Raw genomic sequence first — 17,585 nt, 5'->3', positions numbered from 1 at the left:
AGTTATAATGTTCCAGCTGTCACACAAAAGATGCATTTTCAACATTTTAAGATACTTTTTTATAAGGTTTTCTATGTTTATGATGCACATTTCAAGTTCCAAAGATGTTTGTAGAATTTTATTTAAAAAATTTCAAATCTATGTAAACAAACAATATTTCCGACGTAATTTCTTTTATAAACGCAACTATTGTAATTCTCTGATGAACGTTTTGTTTTGGAATAAATACTGACTGATGGTGATAATTTCTCATTTCCTTACTCCTTGGAGTCGAACAAAATGTTGGCTTCTGTTTCTTCACATGGTTTTTACGAATTTACCAATAGGTCCTTATAAGGTTAAGATCTCTTTTCCAAACGTAAAAATATTTAATCTTTATATGTTTAGTTGAGGTTTTCCTGCAGGAACGTTTTCAAAGAAGCTGGCAATTTTCTTTCGCTTTTCTTTTAGCTCTGTCACTTCCACTAAACTGGAAAAATTGTATTATTGCATTAAAGGAAGTAGATTTGTAGCTTGGTGACATTTTTCATTAGTTTTAACAAAGATAATAAAACATCTACATTTTTCAACAAAAATGTTTTGCAACCTAGTAAATCCTAAAATCTAAACTTGAAAAAACCCTGCGAAAACGCAAAATATTACCAATTGTTTTGTCTACTTTCTAGTGCAAATATTTTAGTACTTGAAATAAGAGAAAAGTAACTTACAAGTAACCTTTCAGCAAGATAAAGGAGCTGGTTTTACATTAATAATTCCTTGACATTGATGGAAAAATAGTAGTTACACAGGTAGATTATTACACCTGTAACATAACATTTCTCCTGTGTTGTAAGTAAAATAATCTGCCTGTGAAACTGGAACTTTAGGAATTAAAGTTTTAGGAATTAGGAATAACTGTCTTAAAACAAGCTTCTATGTTGCTGAAAAGTTACTTCTAAATTAGTTTTGACTTATTTCAAGTGAGTGAAGATATTTGCACTAGAAAGTAGACAAAATACTTTGTAATAGTTTGTGTTTTTGCAGTGAAAGCATAACAGAAGTTTTTCATCAGCACTTAAACCTTGGAACAGGTTTATTCAGTTATGTTTTTCTAGAAAGAAAAACCATTTACCTTAATTTTTCAGGTTAGCAGTGGATCGATTAGTAATGGAAAACCCATGACTTTTCTAGAAATGTTCCTGTATTGTTATAAATATGGAGTGTTTTGTGTTGTGAATTTAAAATTCGGAATTAGAGACCGAAGGTACAATCTGAGAGGAAAATGTAATAAAAAATTAAGTAAATTTAATTTATTTAATTATTTCAAACATGTTTCTAAAAACCAGTAAACAACTGGACAGAGAAAACATGTGTAGTTTGTTTAGTATGAACTAAAAACACCTGAAAGTTTCCAGTTTTATTGTAACTGTCCACCGGGACCACAGTGGTGCTTGTACCTGAAGCCGGGACAGACTTTGGGGACCTCACAGTCCTTCTCCTCTTCAAGCACCAACGGGCAATCCTGTCCTCCATTAGAAGGCATCTGGATGACCAGACGTCTCCTTGATTGCTTTCTCTTCACAACTTCACCACCTGGACAGACAATCAGTGGGGTAAAAATCAGAGAAAAAGCTGGACCTGAGAGTAAAGATAAGAAAAACGGAGAGCAGGAGCGCCACTGTAAACTCTAATTGGACAGCTGTCTTATGCATCCCACACACTTGATTACTTACAACAACAATGATACATTAAATTAAACAGTTAGGCTGTGTTAATGACCAGGATTACTTCTGTGGTATTTATAGTGCCTGAGATGCGCTGAAGTGTCTAATTAAGATCAAACAACCCTCTAAATCAGGAGAACTAATTATTTTTTAGCATGCAAGCTAACTGTAAAAACACCAACTCAAAATGATCTACATATTAGGAAAATGAAAAAACATAGACAATTCTTTATTTGTTTCATTCTGAAACTCAATAATAAAAAACATACTAGATCCACTGGAAGATTATTTCATTACTAATAATAATTTTAAAAAAGCCTCGTAAGTTAAATAATCTGCCAGTGGAACTTGTACTTTCCCCCCAATATTAAGGAATTATTGACTTAAAGCAGGCTCCTATATTTTACTGAAAGGTTACTTGTTAAGTTAGTTTTGTCTTATTTCAAGTGTACAAAGATATTTGCACTAGAAACTAAACCAAAATTACTTGGTAAGATTTCTTGTTTTTGCAGTTCCCAACTAGACTTGCGCCTGGTTCTGTCATGGTTAGTCACATTTAAAGCACCAACTTTCTCTATAGGATAAATAAAGAAGACAACAATAAGTTTGTGAAGAGGCTGATATTTTCATTTCAAAATGAATATAATAATTTTTTGTGTTATTGTGGGGACAATTTCAAGTTGTTTGTTAAATGGTTTGGAAAGTTGGAAAAGTTGCTCTAAATAGTGCAAATATTAGCAGCATACATTTAAAATACACAGAAGTAGAGATTTATACCACCAACCTCCATAAAGACAGTAATGATCGTAAGCTGCAAATCTGTTTTGCCACTTCTCCACAACCTGGACGAAGGCAGACCTCAGCTTTCACAACATGAAAACAATAACACTTGGTACTTCTTGACACTTGTGGCCTCAGGCAAGCAGATCTGCTAGACGTACTAAAAGAGGTCAGCCCAAAGGTCGTCTCTCAAGCCAATCTGTCACATTAATTATGTTTAACGTGAGCGAGGCAGCGAACATTTGAGGCTCGGGTTGAAGAGTCCAAACCACGCAGCTGCCACTTAAACCTAACTGACTGCTATAAAAAGTCAGAATATATGAGGCAGGATTGTATTGGGATTGTGTTTGCATTTGTTTTGTGTACCTGAATCGCAGGAAACCGAACACTCAGTCCAGTCGCTGAAAGGAGTCACGATGCAGTCCTTCTTGCAAGGCAGCTGACACGGTCGCATCGTGCTTGGGCGCGGGGCTTCTGGACACCTGAAACACAAAACATATACATAATCAGGGCCACATATTGATCAAAACTAGTGCATTGCAAACACACAAAATTTTACCAAGTATTTTTGGTCTAGTTTCTTGTGGAAATACCTTAGTACACTTTTAAAAAAAGACAAAATTAACTCATAAATAACTTTTCAGCAAGATATAGAGATATATCTTTGAAGTCAATAATTTCTAGTCCATCCATCGTCTTTACATCCTTGTCCCTAGTGGGGTCAGGAGGGGTGCTGGTGCCCATCTCCACCTAACGTTCCAGGCGAGAGGCGGAGTCACCCAGGACAGGTCGCCAGTCTGTCGCAGGGCAACACAGAGACAGATAGGACAAAACAACCATGCACACACACACTCACACCTAGGGAGAATTTAGAGAGACCTTCTTACTGCAAGGCAACAGCTCTACCAACTGCACCACTGTGCAGCCCCATGATTCCTTAGTATTGATGAAAAAGGTCTAGTTCCACTGGCAAATCATTACATTTATAAAATGGGGAAAATGTCTTGTTATAAGTGAAATAACACAGCGGTGAGCAGCATTTTGCCCTCCAGCGGGAACATGGGGGCGGGATCTTGCTCCTGTGACACTGCATAGAGTCCAAATATAAATAGATTTAACTATCTGTGAGTAATAATCCCTTTGAACCTACAGAATATGGGGTCAAGCCAAGGTTTTTCAGGCCAAGGGTGATGATTAATCTCCCATCATTTAAGCACCTTAGGTCTCCTGCGAGTACCACTGGAACAACATAAATGGGTCTTGATAGACCTGCTGGAAGTCAACTGGTAATCCCATCTCTGTGATCCAGTCTAACTGGTCCAGCAGCGGCAGGCTGTCCTCATCCTGTGGCTAACTCCTCCGTCGTCTGGGTCAGGGTTAACATTACTAACAATCAGCGCTCTCCTCTCGACGTTCCGCGCTCATTAACGCGCCATTATCAGCGGAACGATAGCGAGCCTCGCAGCCAAACTGCAATCATGTACAGGCAACACCAGGAGAGGTTTATTTTTAATACCAATAGACGGAGCTAAATCCCTCTCAAGCAGAACAAATCCTCTCGTGTCTTCATAAAAGTGAATGGTCCAAACGAAATAAACAGCTGCTGGATGTAGCGGAGCAGCTAGATTTTCTGCATTTGCACATAAAGAAGCGAGTAAACGTGTGTATTTCTGCAGGTTATTTCAGACACAAGCGTTGTTATTTGGACCCTATGAAGCAAAGAACCAAAGACAAGACAGATGAACCAGAATTCAGTATGTTTGGTTTACATCCTGCCCTCTATAATATTTATAAGAAGAAAGCCACATTAAGAGAAAAAAAAATACTGAATAATCAAACAAAAATCCTACATATCATGTTTGAGGGTTTCCTCTACATGTGGCACATCGCCATGGCAACATAAAAGCTACCACACCTTCAGAATCAAGTTGCCTTTAAAATATATGTTAAAACGATATAAAGTCAATGGGATATACATATTAGCCTATATTTGCACACTTATACTAACTATAATCAGAGCTTAAATGTCATGAAATGTTAAAATTGACTTTATTTTGAAAAACCAACACTGCTAGCTCCTGCCTGTAAAGTTAGCTTCTGTGCGCTGCGCTGCTTTGAGTGAAGTAAAACTCAAAACTCAACGACAGTTTGAGGAAAAGAAAAGGCGAAATAACTGTACGTAAAGAAGGATAAGTTGAATGAATGTTTATTTCAAGCCTGTGAAAATGACTGTAATGTCAACTGCATTTTGAAAAGCAGTGATGTAGTTAATTAATACAGTTCGGTCTCTATGTGTAATGTTTCAGATCCGTTTTGAAGGCTCCCTTATTATGGTATTTAATCATCAGCGTTATGTCTCCACATAACCTTTCGTCATTTTAAATATTTAAAGGATTGAGTTAATTTTCTGTTCTGCAACTCAAAAGACTTAAAGGCGACTTATTATATTTCCCTGAAAAGGTTGGAATAGATAAAAACATGCTCATTAGTTGTTTTGTGTAAAATCATTCTCAGATAATGAGATTGTAGTCTGCTCAGTTTTGCCTATTTTGAGTTTCTTTCAAAATGAGCTGTTTTAGGGTTAAATAAGCTGCTGGTGGCCACACCCCTTCAACTCAATGTTTACACTCGCATGTGAAAATAGTTGCAAACAGATGCACAATTATGCAACCATACATCTTTGAAAAGCAGGAGTAGAGCCTCCTGCACAACCAACAAGAATGCAGCAAGTGGTTTCTGGATGGTAAGCCAACAACAACAAAAAAAACACTAGTCTTTTATAGCAGCCATTGTACAGCTCATACAGTGATAAAACAAGCTGACCAAACGTGCAAGAGCTTAACTGGTGTTGCTAGGTGACAGGCAAAGCTTTGCTGGGGTTGCTAGGTAACAGCGTAGTTCCAGTCAAATGTGACTCGTTTTATAGACACTAATAAACATGAACTTATTGCCAGAAAACAGTTGTGTGTTTTTTTTAAACTGCTGGGCTGAGACCAAAGTGGAAGTATAAAAATGTGAAAAATGTGAATTTTGCATATTATATCCCCTTTATTGCTCAGGCCTTAGAGAACAAACAGATGTACTGTACTTCTCAAGTGTGAATGTTTTTCACAGATTTCACCTACTTGGCGTCTCCTTTCCATCTCATGTTCTTCTGAGGCTTTCAGGAAAACAACAGTATCAACTGCGGGGCTAAAAGCCTCAAAGTGCATGTATTTACTCGAGTCTGTGAGATTTATGGGGCCTTTAGTGAATAGAATCTTGAACTAGCATCATTCTTTTTAAAACTCCAGGCAGTCAAAGTTTCATAAATACTTAATCAGCAGGAATTAAAATCAGTTTCAGTACAAACCATATAACATCTGGGTTTATGAGTTAAGATGACTAATAATCTCTGTTTAGAGTTTCTTTTGTCAGACTTCTGGTTCCTTAGTTGTAGATGCCACATATTGTTATTAATTCTTTATTCATTCATTATTCAGAGGAGAAGGCCTATAACACAGTTAGCTAAACTTATTCAGTCCATATTTCCCTTTGATTATATAAAATTACTGAAATAACAATAGATGCCTGATTATAAGTGTTGCTATGGAGCTCAATTTTACTGAATGTGAAGCTGAGGCTGTTAATGGGGAAAGGGGAAAAAATAAATGTATTTAATGAAGACCCACTTAAAACTCACTGAAGTGGGTTGTTTTATTTAAAGCCTAATAATTATTTCCTCCTTCATCAAATCAGACTGGCACTTTTTAAAAAAATCATGTGTTTGGTTGAGCAGACTCTTTAATAATTTTTTGTGCTCACATTGCTTCTTACATGTGATATCATGGTTATTTATATCATGAAAAATCTCCAAACAAAAGCTGATTCTTTAACTGAGAGTTTTACTTACTTTTTAAAGATATTTTATAATTTTCTGCAGGTGTTTTAATTATGTGTGGTTATCTGAAAAGTGGAATAAAGCAACTACGTGAAGCAAAATTTATCATTACGTATTCAGACAATACTCATGTTGAAAAGCTCTAAAGTTTCTGTAAGCATATGATTGAATATGGGCTAGAATGGGAAAATAGCATTATGTTAAATGACATGGAATAAAAACACAAATAGTTTGCCATATTCATATTGTATGAGTCTTGGGGACGCCACAGTTCCAACCCTCCTCAATTGCGACCCCAATATATATGGAGAAACCTGAAGTTTGCACGTTTCCTGTGGAAACTAGCAGGTGGTTTTTCAGTGAGACGTTGCTATGACAACACATTCTTCAATTAGCTTGGAGTGCTTTAGAAAATATTAATAATTAATTTATCATAAAATAAAAAAATTAAATAGCTTCTTCTGGATGAGACTTGTCATTGAATTGATAGCAATTCCTTATTCTGATTGCTGAGCATGAGAGTCAGTAAATCCCACTTGTCTTTGTGATTTGCAGCAGTAACAAGTTAAGTCTGACATTCTTTTATCTGAGTACAGATTTATAAACTAGCTGTATTATTGAATGTAATGCATTAACTAAATCTTTAAGTGTTACATATTGCTGTTTGTAAAACTTTTATATTAGGTTTGGGGATCTTTATTGGATTTTGTACATTTATTTGCAGTATTTGTGGTCTTTTCTCATTTTTTCCCTCCTAATTTATGATTATAACGCTGCTATAGAAGATGAACATGCAAGAATTTAATATTAAAATTTAAATATGAACCCCTTTTATTATAACGCTGCTATAGAAGATGAACATGCAAGAATTTAATATTAAAATTTAAATATGAACCCCTTTTATGCAGAGGCACAACTACCAAACCAATGTTTATTTCCAAAATACAGCAACAACCAGAATATTTAGAGCATGAGGCTATCTGTGGGGGTGTGACGCTATTTGTATTAATGTCATCAGTGCAGTTTTAATTATATTTCCATTCTACCACTGTGTTTTTTTTCTTTCTTTTGCGCCTTCTTTTGTTTGTGAAAATCGTTAATCTTTACTTATCACGCTGTTTTTGCTGTTTGTACAAAGAGCTGGGAGTATTTCACCCCAGCGGCACTATTTCTTTTTCTGTGTCACTTCCCTTTAGCTTAAAATGGGCTACACTTCAGTGAACCCAGAAACAGCAACTGGTTTTAACATCCTCACTGGTTCCAGTAAGCAATACAGCCACAGAAGGATCCTCAAATGTCACCATTTGTAGAAACACAAACAAGATGTCTTCCATTACAGTTCTATTCAACAAGAGCCCATTTTCTGAAATGACTAAGTAAATGATTGCGCTGGATGAAGGATAGAGATTTAAGGCAGAGAACTGTAAGCAGTTATAAGTGTACACACATAAAAGGAAATCCTGCTGGGAGCAGATAAGGCTAATTAATTTCATTATCAAAATTAGGGACTACAAAACAAGAACATGCTTTGTTTAATTTAAGATGAATCAGTCACGGTTCTTCAAGGACGAGTTTGCTGCTGTCTTTTGGTCTCAGGAGTTTTCAGCAATGTCAGAAAACAAACAGCCTCAATTAGACAAGATGGCTCACAGAGTTTAAGACTGATGCTGCCGAAATGCATAACCACGGATCATTCAGTCTCCGTTTTCACAAATTCCAGCGCGATTACACAAATGCCCATTTGGTAGCAATCGGCACACAGACCGTCACAATCAATAAGCAGACATTGTTGTTTTTTACCCCCTCACACAATAACAGCTTTCTTGATAGGATGATAGCAGACCAAGCCTGAGGCACTGACATATTTTTCTCTGTTGTGTCCCACGTTTCTATTGGGCTTTGACAGTTAGTGTGTGTGTGTGTGTGTGTGTCTATGTGTGTGTGAGAGGCAGACGTGGCCTGAGGCGGCGGGGGGTGAAGGCAGCTCAGACCCATCTGTGGGTGAGATGGGTCGCATCTGCATAAGGACGTTGCGGGCGGCCATGTTTGCTACATGGAGACCAACAATGTGAATTGATCAACAATACCTGCCAAACAAAAGCAACAACTGCGCAAAAGTCTTTCTTGTAATCTTTTAACGGTAAAATCTACATTCAGCTCATTTTTGTACTTCCATTTGGGTCTCTACTGCTTTTACAAACATTAGAGACCCAGTAGCAGTAACAGTAGTAGTGCTTTTAAAAGTGGCTAAAAAAAAGAACAACAAACTGGTTTTTCACAAGTTAATGTTTTTTTGGTGTCTGGAAAATGAGCCGTTTCAAAAATCTCTCTGAAATCTAATGTCATAAATCAGCAGGCACTGCCCATCACCTAGCAACCAAAGTAAAGTCCAGGCTGTTACCTAGCAACCCAAAATGATCTCTACCCATCACCTAGCAACAGAAACTGAGCTCCAGCACGTTTGGTCAGTTGGTTTAACTGTAAATTGGCTGCTGGAAAGCACAAGTGTTTTTTTTTTTGTTGCTGTTGACTTGCAATCCAGAAACCACTTGCTGTATTCTTGTTGGTTGTGCAGGCGGCTCTACTAATTAGTCTAATGGTCTTATTTCAAGTGTACTAAAATATTTGCAATACCAACTAGACCAAAAATACATTGTAACATTTTGTGTTTTTGCAGTGTGACAATTTTGCTCCCATTGCTGAATAACTTTAAAATCAATCCACAAACAGCAGCATCTATTCTTACTTCCATAAACTGATCGTAAACCGTTAAACCGTTCTGAATGTGGCCACATTTAGTTAGTATGAGTGATCACACACACAATTGGATTTTAGTAAAAAATAGGATCTGAGCATCAAAACATACACCGTAAAAGTAGCCTAAGACAACACGGTGATAAGTAGTATCTAAATACTGTTAATTAAATACACTGGACTGACCAAAGCCGGTTTGGAGCATACAGGGGTCAAATGGAAAGACATCAGCAACGACCTTTCAGAAGTAGTTGTTGTTGTCCTTCAATCTTCTGTTAGATTCAATCCACAGAGACATTCTAGAGAGCAACCGACTTTCCAGGTCATCCTGAAGTTAGAAGAACTGATGTTTATCCACTTCTGATGTGTTTGCACCACACACATAAATCGAATATTTTGTTTGTTTGTGTTCTCTGCAGTAATGACTGTTTTCTGAGCCCATTTGAGAAAGGCAGCAATTACTTTCCTGTCTTTCTGATCAGTGGTGGAAAGTCACCGCACACTGATATAATGTTTACGGTCTGGTTAAGAAATAAAACATTTGGATAAAAAATGGATAACCTTTTCCAGAATTTAAAACCAAATCCTTGCACTGTTAATCTCAAAGCATATATCCATCTTATTAACATTACGATACCACAAATGACAGTAGATTAGGATTCATTTACAACTTTTCTATGCTGAGAATAAATGTGGCCTCTTCCTGTTTAGTTAATTAACTCCTGCTGCTTTGAAAACTTCCTATTCAACATGTTGATTAGCAGAACCTTCAGTTAAAAAGCATAATTGGCAATCAACCTAATAGGACCCAGCACGCCCTCAATGTTAATTGAGCCTAAACTTCGAATCATTTTCTCCACGAGATTCAAAATAATACATATGCACATCTGAAGCCTCAAAATAACATTGTTTTACAGAAAGTTTTTTTTTTTTTTGCAGTGCAATGAAGCTTAAAAACCTTGCTGTGACGGACACTAAAGCCTGAAAATACATAATTTTGGTGTAAAAACTCAACCAGTCAGATTATCACAGAAACGTGATGGGACATAATCTGAAGAGAGACTTCTGCCCAACAGATTCTGTCAAGGTGCTGCTCAAATGGTTACAAATAATCATGTTTTTTTATTTATAACTATGTGTAATTTGTGACTTTCAATCATTTATTTGAAGAGTTTGCATTACTGGTTGGAATAATAATGCATTTCACTGCAAAAACACCAAATCTTAGCAAGTATTTTTAGCCTCGTTTCTAGTGCAAATATCTTATTACACTTGAAATAAGACAAAACTAACTCATAAATAACTTATCAGCAAGATGATTTTTTACTTAAAAGCTTATTTTAAGTAAATAATTTTTTGATTTGGATGAAAAAGTACCAGTTCCAATGAATTTACAAAGATAATTTCCCCCTGTGTTTACTGAAATAATCTGCAAATGTAACTAGTACTTTTATCAATATTAAGAAATTATTTACTTAAAAAAAGCTGCTATATCTTGCTGATGAGTTACTTTTGTCTTAATTCAAGTTTACTAAGATTTCTACACTAGAAACTAGACAAAAAATACTTGGTAAGATTTGGTGTTTTTGCAGTGTATACCATCGTAAAGACTTATTAAAACAAAAAGATTGTTTTTTATTCAACATTATAAATACAAAAACAAAAAAACTCAAACTCTGACTTACTCATGAGTTAAATGACATTAACAAGCTGCTGAGAAAACATTCACTGTGTATAACAGTTAAAAAAATCTTCAAAATAATTCAGGTTGGGCAACTAGTTTTGGTAGAATTAGTAACGATAATTTAAATTAGTCGGTTTCCTGGCAAAGACGTGACTATTCAGCATAGTATATACATTTTTTAAAAGGGTTGAGATTATTGACAAATAATGACACTGAATAATAAAATACAGTAATATTAGCCAGATTTTTAAATTTTAAATTCCATTTTTGAAATTTTCTTGGAATAATTTTACCGCTGGATTACCCAACAGCTAACTACAGCAGCTAGCTATCTAGCCAACTAGCTATTATGTTCACATGACTTTATAGTTTATTTGCATTTTGCATTGTATCTAAGAACATGCAACTAAACAGATTAGAATAATTAAGTTGAGTTTTCTGTTTTTGCTTGTTTTTTAGACTTACAGCCATTGTTGCAAGCCAAGTGTTTAATACTGTCCCTAAGTAAACCTACAGTATGTCAGTACAGGTTTTATATTTTTCTCCACCAATCTTATGGTCCTTTCAGTCACAAATAAGCTCCGTTCTGCTTTGCTGAATCTCAACACAGAACATAAATGAAAATGTAAATATGGACAAGACAAAGATTGATGGCAAAGTGTGCTTTCTACATTCATGCACAAAGTGAGATTAGTGATGCAGCTCACAGAACACCAATTTAAAGCTTCACTTTTAAACGAGCAGTTTAGAAAGCGGCCATTTGTTTACAGCCTGACAGACCGTCACACTTTGTGTTGTTTGGGCTGATGGACTCTATTTAGAAGTCTATTCTTCAAGATCTCCATAACTCTGTCAATTTAAGCATTACAAAAAAAGGTCCACCAAGGAGAACGTGTTAAAACCTTCAATTCAATGACACATCTTCAATAAATTGTATGCATTTCTCAGAAAAGGTTTGAACAGACTCAGCTGGGGCCAATAAAAATTATAATCAACAACTAAGAGTGTGATAAAGGGCTTGTTAGGACACTCAGTTATCCTGCTTCAGACTGGTCTTTGGCTCAAAATTATAGATGATTACATAAGATCACTGACAAGAGAGAAAGTAAATTGGAATTCCTCGCCTACTCTCCAACCCACTGAGCTTTTGTTTCACTCACTTGCCAGCACAAGTTTCTTTCTTTTTAAAAAAAAATAAATACAGGCGATAAAAGATTATCCAAGACTTGCAAAAGTGGAGTCATTGGGTGTTTTTCACAATGGTTTGATTGGGGACCAAAATTGCAACATTTGTTACATTTTCAGTTGGTGTGGTTCGCTTTCACACTGCAATGTGTCAAACAATCCAAACAAATTAAAAAACCTTTACATTTCCTCGCCTGAGGGGGCGCTGCACCAAGAACTACTGCAGGAAATGATACAAAAACCTCAGAAGAAGACACTGAGTTAACTTCCTTTATCACGGAACAAACAAAAATGGAGTGCCGTCAGATTTAAACAGTTGTAGGATTTCTCTTTTGTCTTTGGTAAAATACCACGAGCCATTTCTCCTGCTAGCGCTAAACAGGCACATTTGTTTTGGTTCTATTTACCCAGAATGCCCTGCGCTGTAGTCCACTTCCTGCTTTTAGAGCTTGCATCCACATATGGATTCGAACCACACCAAAGTTCACTTCAACTAAACTAAGACCAAGGTTTTTAGGCAGACCAGAGTTCCCTTTTTTGGTGGATTACGGATTCACACTTCCCCGAACCGGACTAAAGTTTTGATTAAAGCGGACTAAACACAGACAGGGACAATTCTCCTAATTTTTACTAACCGTGTTTGGCTTGACATAAACACACCCCAACTCAAAAACATTTGTTCTCATCCTTTATTCACCAATCAAGATTTATGTCTTTCCTTGACTTGAATCATATGTGACTCTTTTTGTTTGATCCATCTTTTCCAGTGCGTATAGAGGACTATAACTAAGCTCATCTTAAATCAAACAGCAGCTAGACAATTGAATCTTGGATGGCAGCTTGGTGTACCAACAGGACAATGATCCCAAACACAGATCATCTTGTTTGCCTTCCTGAACAGTGATCAAATATACAATATACAGTGATCAGTATACAAATGTACAAAAGCTTCAGCTTTTGGCATAATTTGTGTGTTTTGCACTTATTTGTGCAAAACACAAACAAGTTACCAAATGCTTGTTTGTGTCATAAAGTGTCATAAAGTTTTAACAATTTTATCATTGGAATAATTCCACAATAATTTCAACTCATGAACCCATATTTTGCCAATATTCAATATAATATAATTTATAGTCAAAAAAAGCCTAGAATTAATTTGACATTCATACCCATTATGAGCGAAAATTAGAATAAATCAGAACTCCGTGACTTTATTGTTCTCTGCTTTCTCGTCCTGGTGTTGTCGATGGGATTGTTGGAGCGAAAGCGACGAGCCCTGAGCTGAACTTTCTGACAGATGTTTGGGTAAACTCATCTATTTTGAATTCGCCTCATGTGGTGTGGTCCTCACAGTTACCCGCAAACATCCTGCCTCTCATCTGCCTCATGATTAAATTGCCTTAAAGTATCAATCCCATTTAATTACCGTCATTATCATCAATGAGAAATCACCAGTACCCAAAACGGCAGGGTTAATTAGGCTTTCAGGGACACAGAGATTATTTATCTGTGGTAGCCTGCAAAGGAAAGATATGAACTGGGACTCATGTTGGGTGTGCTCCGTTTACTTAACCAGCTCTGTCAGTCTGCTTGTTTTCACTCTCACTCACTTTACACTCATGCTGCTGGCACTTCCCTGTTTTCATCATAATCTGCAGACATCTGCAGGTACTGATGTCCTTTCCCCATGTGTTTGTCAAGCTAACATTTTAAACAAGAAGGATCTAAACAAGCAAACATTTTAGACTTGAGAAAACAGGAGCAGCTTTTCAGAAAATGTCAAGCTAAAGCTCACAAAGCAGCAGCAGAAACATGACAAAAATACTCTTTATTAATTTAGTACTAATGGATTTATGTGCTGTAAAGATGTTGGCAAAAATTTTACCACTGTGTTTTATTCTTTTTTTTTTCTATGAACAACAAAACTTTGGGAATTTTCATCTTTTCAGATATACTGAGAAATTTCCAGAACTAGGTTATTGTCATCCAAACCTACAAAAAGGTTCGGATTGCATTTTCTCATGTAAATGAGAATCGTCTGCCTCTTAAAAACGTATTTAATTAAATTAGTTTCTGTACAGGTGGTAGAGCTGGTTCCTGAGTAGTTTAAAAACAAGATTTTCAGATCTTCACATACCTAAATCATCTCTTCCAATTAATTTTTCTTATAAAAAGTGTATTCTGAATTTAGATTAGGGAACATAGGGCTGTGAATAAACAGAAAATCATCTAACACTTACAGTATTAGCCTATTGTCGCAAATTTGCATCAAACCTCTTCCAGTCTTAATTCATCTACCGGCACAAACTAAGATCTTGTTGGAAGCAGTTTGCTGCCATAAAATGATCAGAGGTATACCTAGTTACGACTAATTTCACTAGAAATTGATTAATTATTTGATCATTTTATTATTCTTACAGGTAGTTCTGACTGCAGACTGATAACCAGAGAAGAAATAATAAACAATTTACTCTTATTTGTACACATAAAAGTGAAAGCAACAATATAAAAAAAATGTTATGCCTAACATTACTATAAATAAAATAATCAATACATAATCAGGAATAACTGCTTCACGTCTGCTTTAACAGAATCACTTACAACAATATAAAGTCAGTATGTCATATGTTTAATCAATATTCAAACAGGAATAACAGTTACTACAGAAAAGGATTTATAAACTGGTAGTTTTTAAAGTCTCCATTCTAAAGTCTAAATCTTTTGCTGATTGGTATTGTTTGAAATAAAGCAAATTAAGTTTCTGTAGTCCCAGTTTTATAATTTTAATCAGTGTTAAACCTCAGGTTTAGAAATTACCCTGACTCTGAACCTAACGAGGTGCAGAGAAGTTTTTTCATTAGTTTTTAAACTTCGTAAAGCAACCCACAGGCTACTGATTAGAAGGTTTCGGTGCTGAGCAAGAACCGGTCCACATTAAAGCTGCAACTGGTGGGAAAAAAAAGTATTTATTTCGACAGATACTGAATCAAACTAAACTGTTTATCTTACAAAATGCCTTCAGATGATATGCAATGTTAATTGGCTGGACATAAATAAACTCATATTTCTGTTCATCCTTTATTTCTTTTAATTTAATCGCTTTTTTATTTCCAGAAGAAGTGATTATAAGAACATCTACAATAAATCAGTTAACTGTTGTAAAACAATCATTCAGATAAAAAGTCTTTCTGTTTAATGAGACTCAGTCAGACCAAAAATAGACTTTCTAATGATGTGTGCAGCTGCATCTGATTGCAACGTTTGATGTCTGCATCCGCAGAAATTAGAGCTTTGCATTCACAGACTGGTGTCAAATAAAAGTCAAAGGATTTGGGGTTCGTAAAAATCAGTGTTGAAGCTTTAAAAATATATTTTTTTTCTGTTTTCTCTTCTTTAGGTACATATTCACCCAAGAAATTCAGCTTGCACAAAGTAGATTTTATAAGGTGAAAAAGAAAAGTTTAACAAAAACTCTTGAATTATCTAGACATTAATTCAAACACTCAACATATTAGAATTATTTCAGCCTCTGTGGACAATGTGGTGTGAAAATTTAATAGTCAACAAAATGCATTTTATTATTTTACCCTTTGTATTTTTGCAAAGAAGCTACTATTTTGAAACAATTTTGTGTATTTAAAGAGCCACTACCTAATTATATTATATATATACTAGTAGGCCTGTCACGATAGCAAATTTTGCTGAGCGATTAATTGTCTCAAAAAACTATTGCGATAAACGATAATATTGTCTGAAGACCTTTTTACACTGATTTAATGGAAATGACGTAATAATGCATGTGATTTCCTGCCAAAGATAGATACACTTTATTTTCAAAAGAATATTTAACACTGGAGCTGATAAACAAAATAAACAAAACAACCAAAAACAAAATTGATTCTCAGTCTCCATTAACAAAAGACGTACTTGATAAAAACTAAACAACATAAAGCCAAAGTGGAAATAAATACTGCATTCAACCAAAAGAGTGCAGATTATGAAGTCTGTATATTATGTTGCCCTTCAGTAATAATTAGATTTAAATAGAGAAGATGGGCACATCGACTACCTGATGCAATAATTCACACTACATGATTTTTTGCTCCTATTTTTCCCCTTACAACAATCTTAAAACGTTGGTCTTTCTAAGGTTGTGTGGTGTGTTATGGTAGATCGTCGATGCCGCTCCGATCCAAATCAAGGGTTTTCCCGACTGGGAGCTTTAACTACACCCGTTAAATGTGACAGGTAGCCAATCAGAAAGCGTGGATTCTCCTCGTGCTTTCTGAGGGGAAATTACCTCGGGGAATCCCAAACAGCTGACACGGCGCAACCCGAAGTCCAGCCGACGTGGAAACAACATTAATGTTTATTCAACACGCAAAGAATATAGAAATGACAAGAGGAGGAGTTGGAGCTAAATTGCTACCGCGGTTGATAAACCCGGTAACTTTTCAGCTGTTCTTCGTTAACGTGACGTAAATAGGTTCTAATGATTTTCATTCAGTCAGGACTTTACGCTGACACTAGCCACATGCATTGCAGGTAGATTGTAGTAAAGCATTGATTAATGCCTGGTTTTAAAATTAGTTCACTGAACTTGCAGCCATTATTTTGTGCCCATTGTTGGACACCACACGGCAGGAACGAACCCGATCGAACCGTTATACCTAGGATTTCTGTCGGCTAATGTGTGGTCTGTCAGGTTTTGAAAATGGGCCGACAATCGGCCGACAGCTGTAAGATCGTGTCCTGTGCGCTGAGCTTTACACTAAGGAAATGAGGAAGGGAGGGTGAGTGGAGAGCACCGGAGTTGAGCCTTTTTTCATTCGGTGTCATCAACAGAAAGAGAAGAAGGCCGGAAGAGACGATAATGCCGATAATTAAAACGAGGTCGATAGTTTTTATTTATCGTACGATTAATCGATTTATCGTTTATCGCGACAGGCCTACATACTATATTATTAATTCAAATATCGCCCAAGGTGAAGACAAATTGTGTTAAAAAACAAAACAAAACAACAACAAATAATATTGGCACAATAACAAATTTTGCTAAATGAAAAATTCTCCTAGAAAATGTTGCAACAAACTAATATTGAGAATATTGTTGTTTTGAGACTATTTTACCAAGTAATATATTGATAATGGCATAATAAAGGAACTGGAAAATATTCTAAAATAAAACACGACAACCAAACACCATAAGAAAATGGATTCTAAGTTTATGTGTTTAATTGATTTATTGAGTAATTCCTTATTGTGACGGCCTGGCTTATTGTACAGCAGGGGCATCCAAGGTGCGGCCTGGGGGCCGAATGTGGCCCCCCGACTGATTTTGTGTGGCCCTTCAATTGCAATTAAAAATTTACACAAGTTTTGTCTGCCAGCACAGGTGGTTGATCCAGGTGGAGAATTTCTGTTTTTAATTAACTGAAAATGATTACAAACAAATTAGAATGTTCTTATAATGGAAAATGTTTGATGCAATATTCATCTATTTTGCATTTTTTATGGTTTTATTGTAAACAGGAACACATTTACTTTCTGATCTTAACCCAAAAGCAGACTTTAGTTCAGCAAAATATGCTCTTAATTA

The 17,585-nt window shown here is 35.8% G+C and overlaps 1 protein-coding gene across 3 annotated transcripts in view; it reads right to left on the bottom strand.

Annotated features, from left to right (window-relative positions):
* The window catches only part of thsd7ab (thrombospondin, type I, domain containing 7Ab), a 203,216-nt gene that overhangs the window by 59,239 nt on the left and 126,392 nt on the right, over positions 1 to 17,585 (bottom strand). For all 3 annotated transcript variants that reach the window (XM_028011976.1, XM_028011963.1, XM_028011971.1), the window contains 2 exons: positions 2,850 to 2,965; positions 1,437 to 1,572 (listed from right to left, as the gene is read on the bottom strand). In XM_028011976.1, coding sequence (XP_027867777.1) covers positions 1,437 to 1,572; positions 2,850 to 2,965 — 252 coding nt within the window. The remainder of the gene's footprint in view (positions 1 to 1,436; positions 1,573 to 2,849; positions 2,966 to 17,585) is intronic.

The sequence above is a fragment of the Xiphophorus couchianus genome, chromosome 3, assembly GCF_001444195.1.
Source record: "Xiphophorus couchianus chromosome 3, X_couchianus-1.0, whole genome shotgun sequence".
In the NCBI taxonomy this organism is placed as follows: Eukaryota; Metazoa; Chordata; class Actinopteri; order Cyprinodontiformes; family Poeciliidae; genus Xiphophorus; species Xiphophorus couchianus.
The sequence above is the reverse complement of the archived record's forward strand: the minus strand, read 5'-3'. Positions and strand labels throughout refer to the sequence as shown.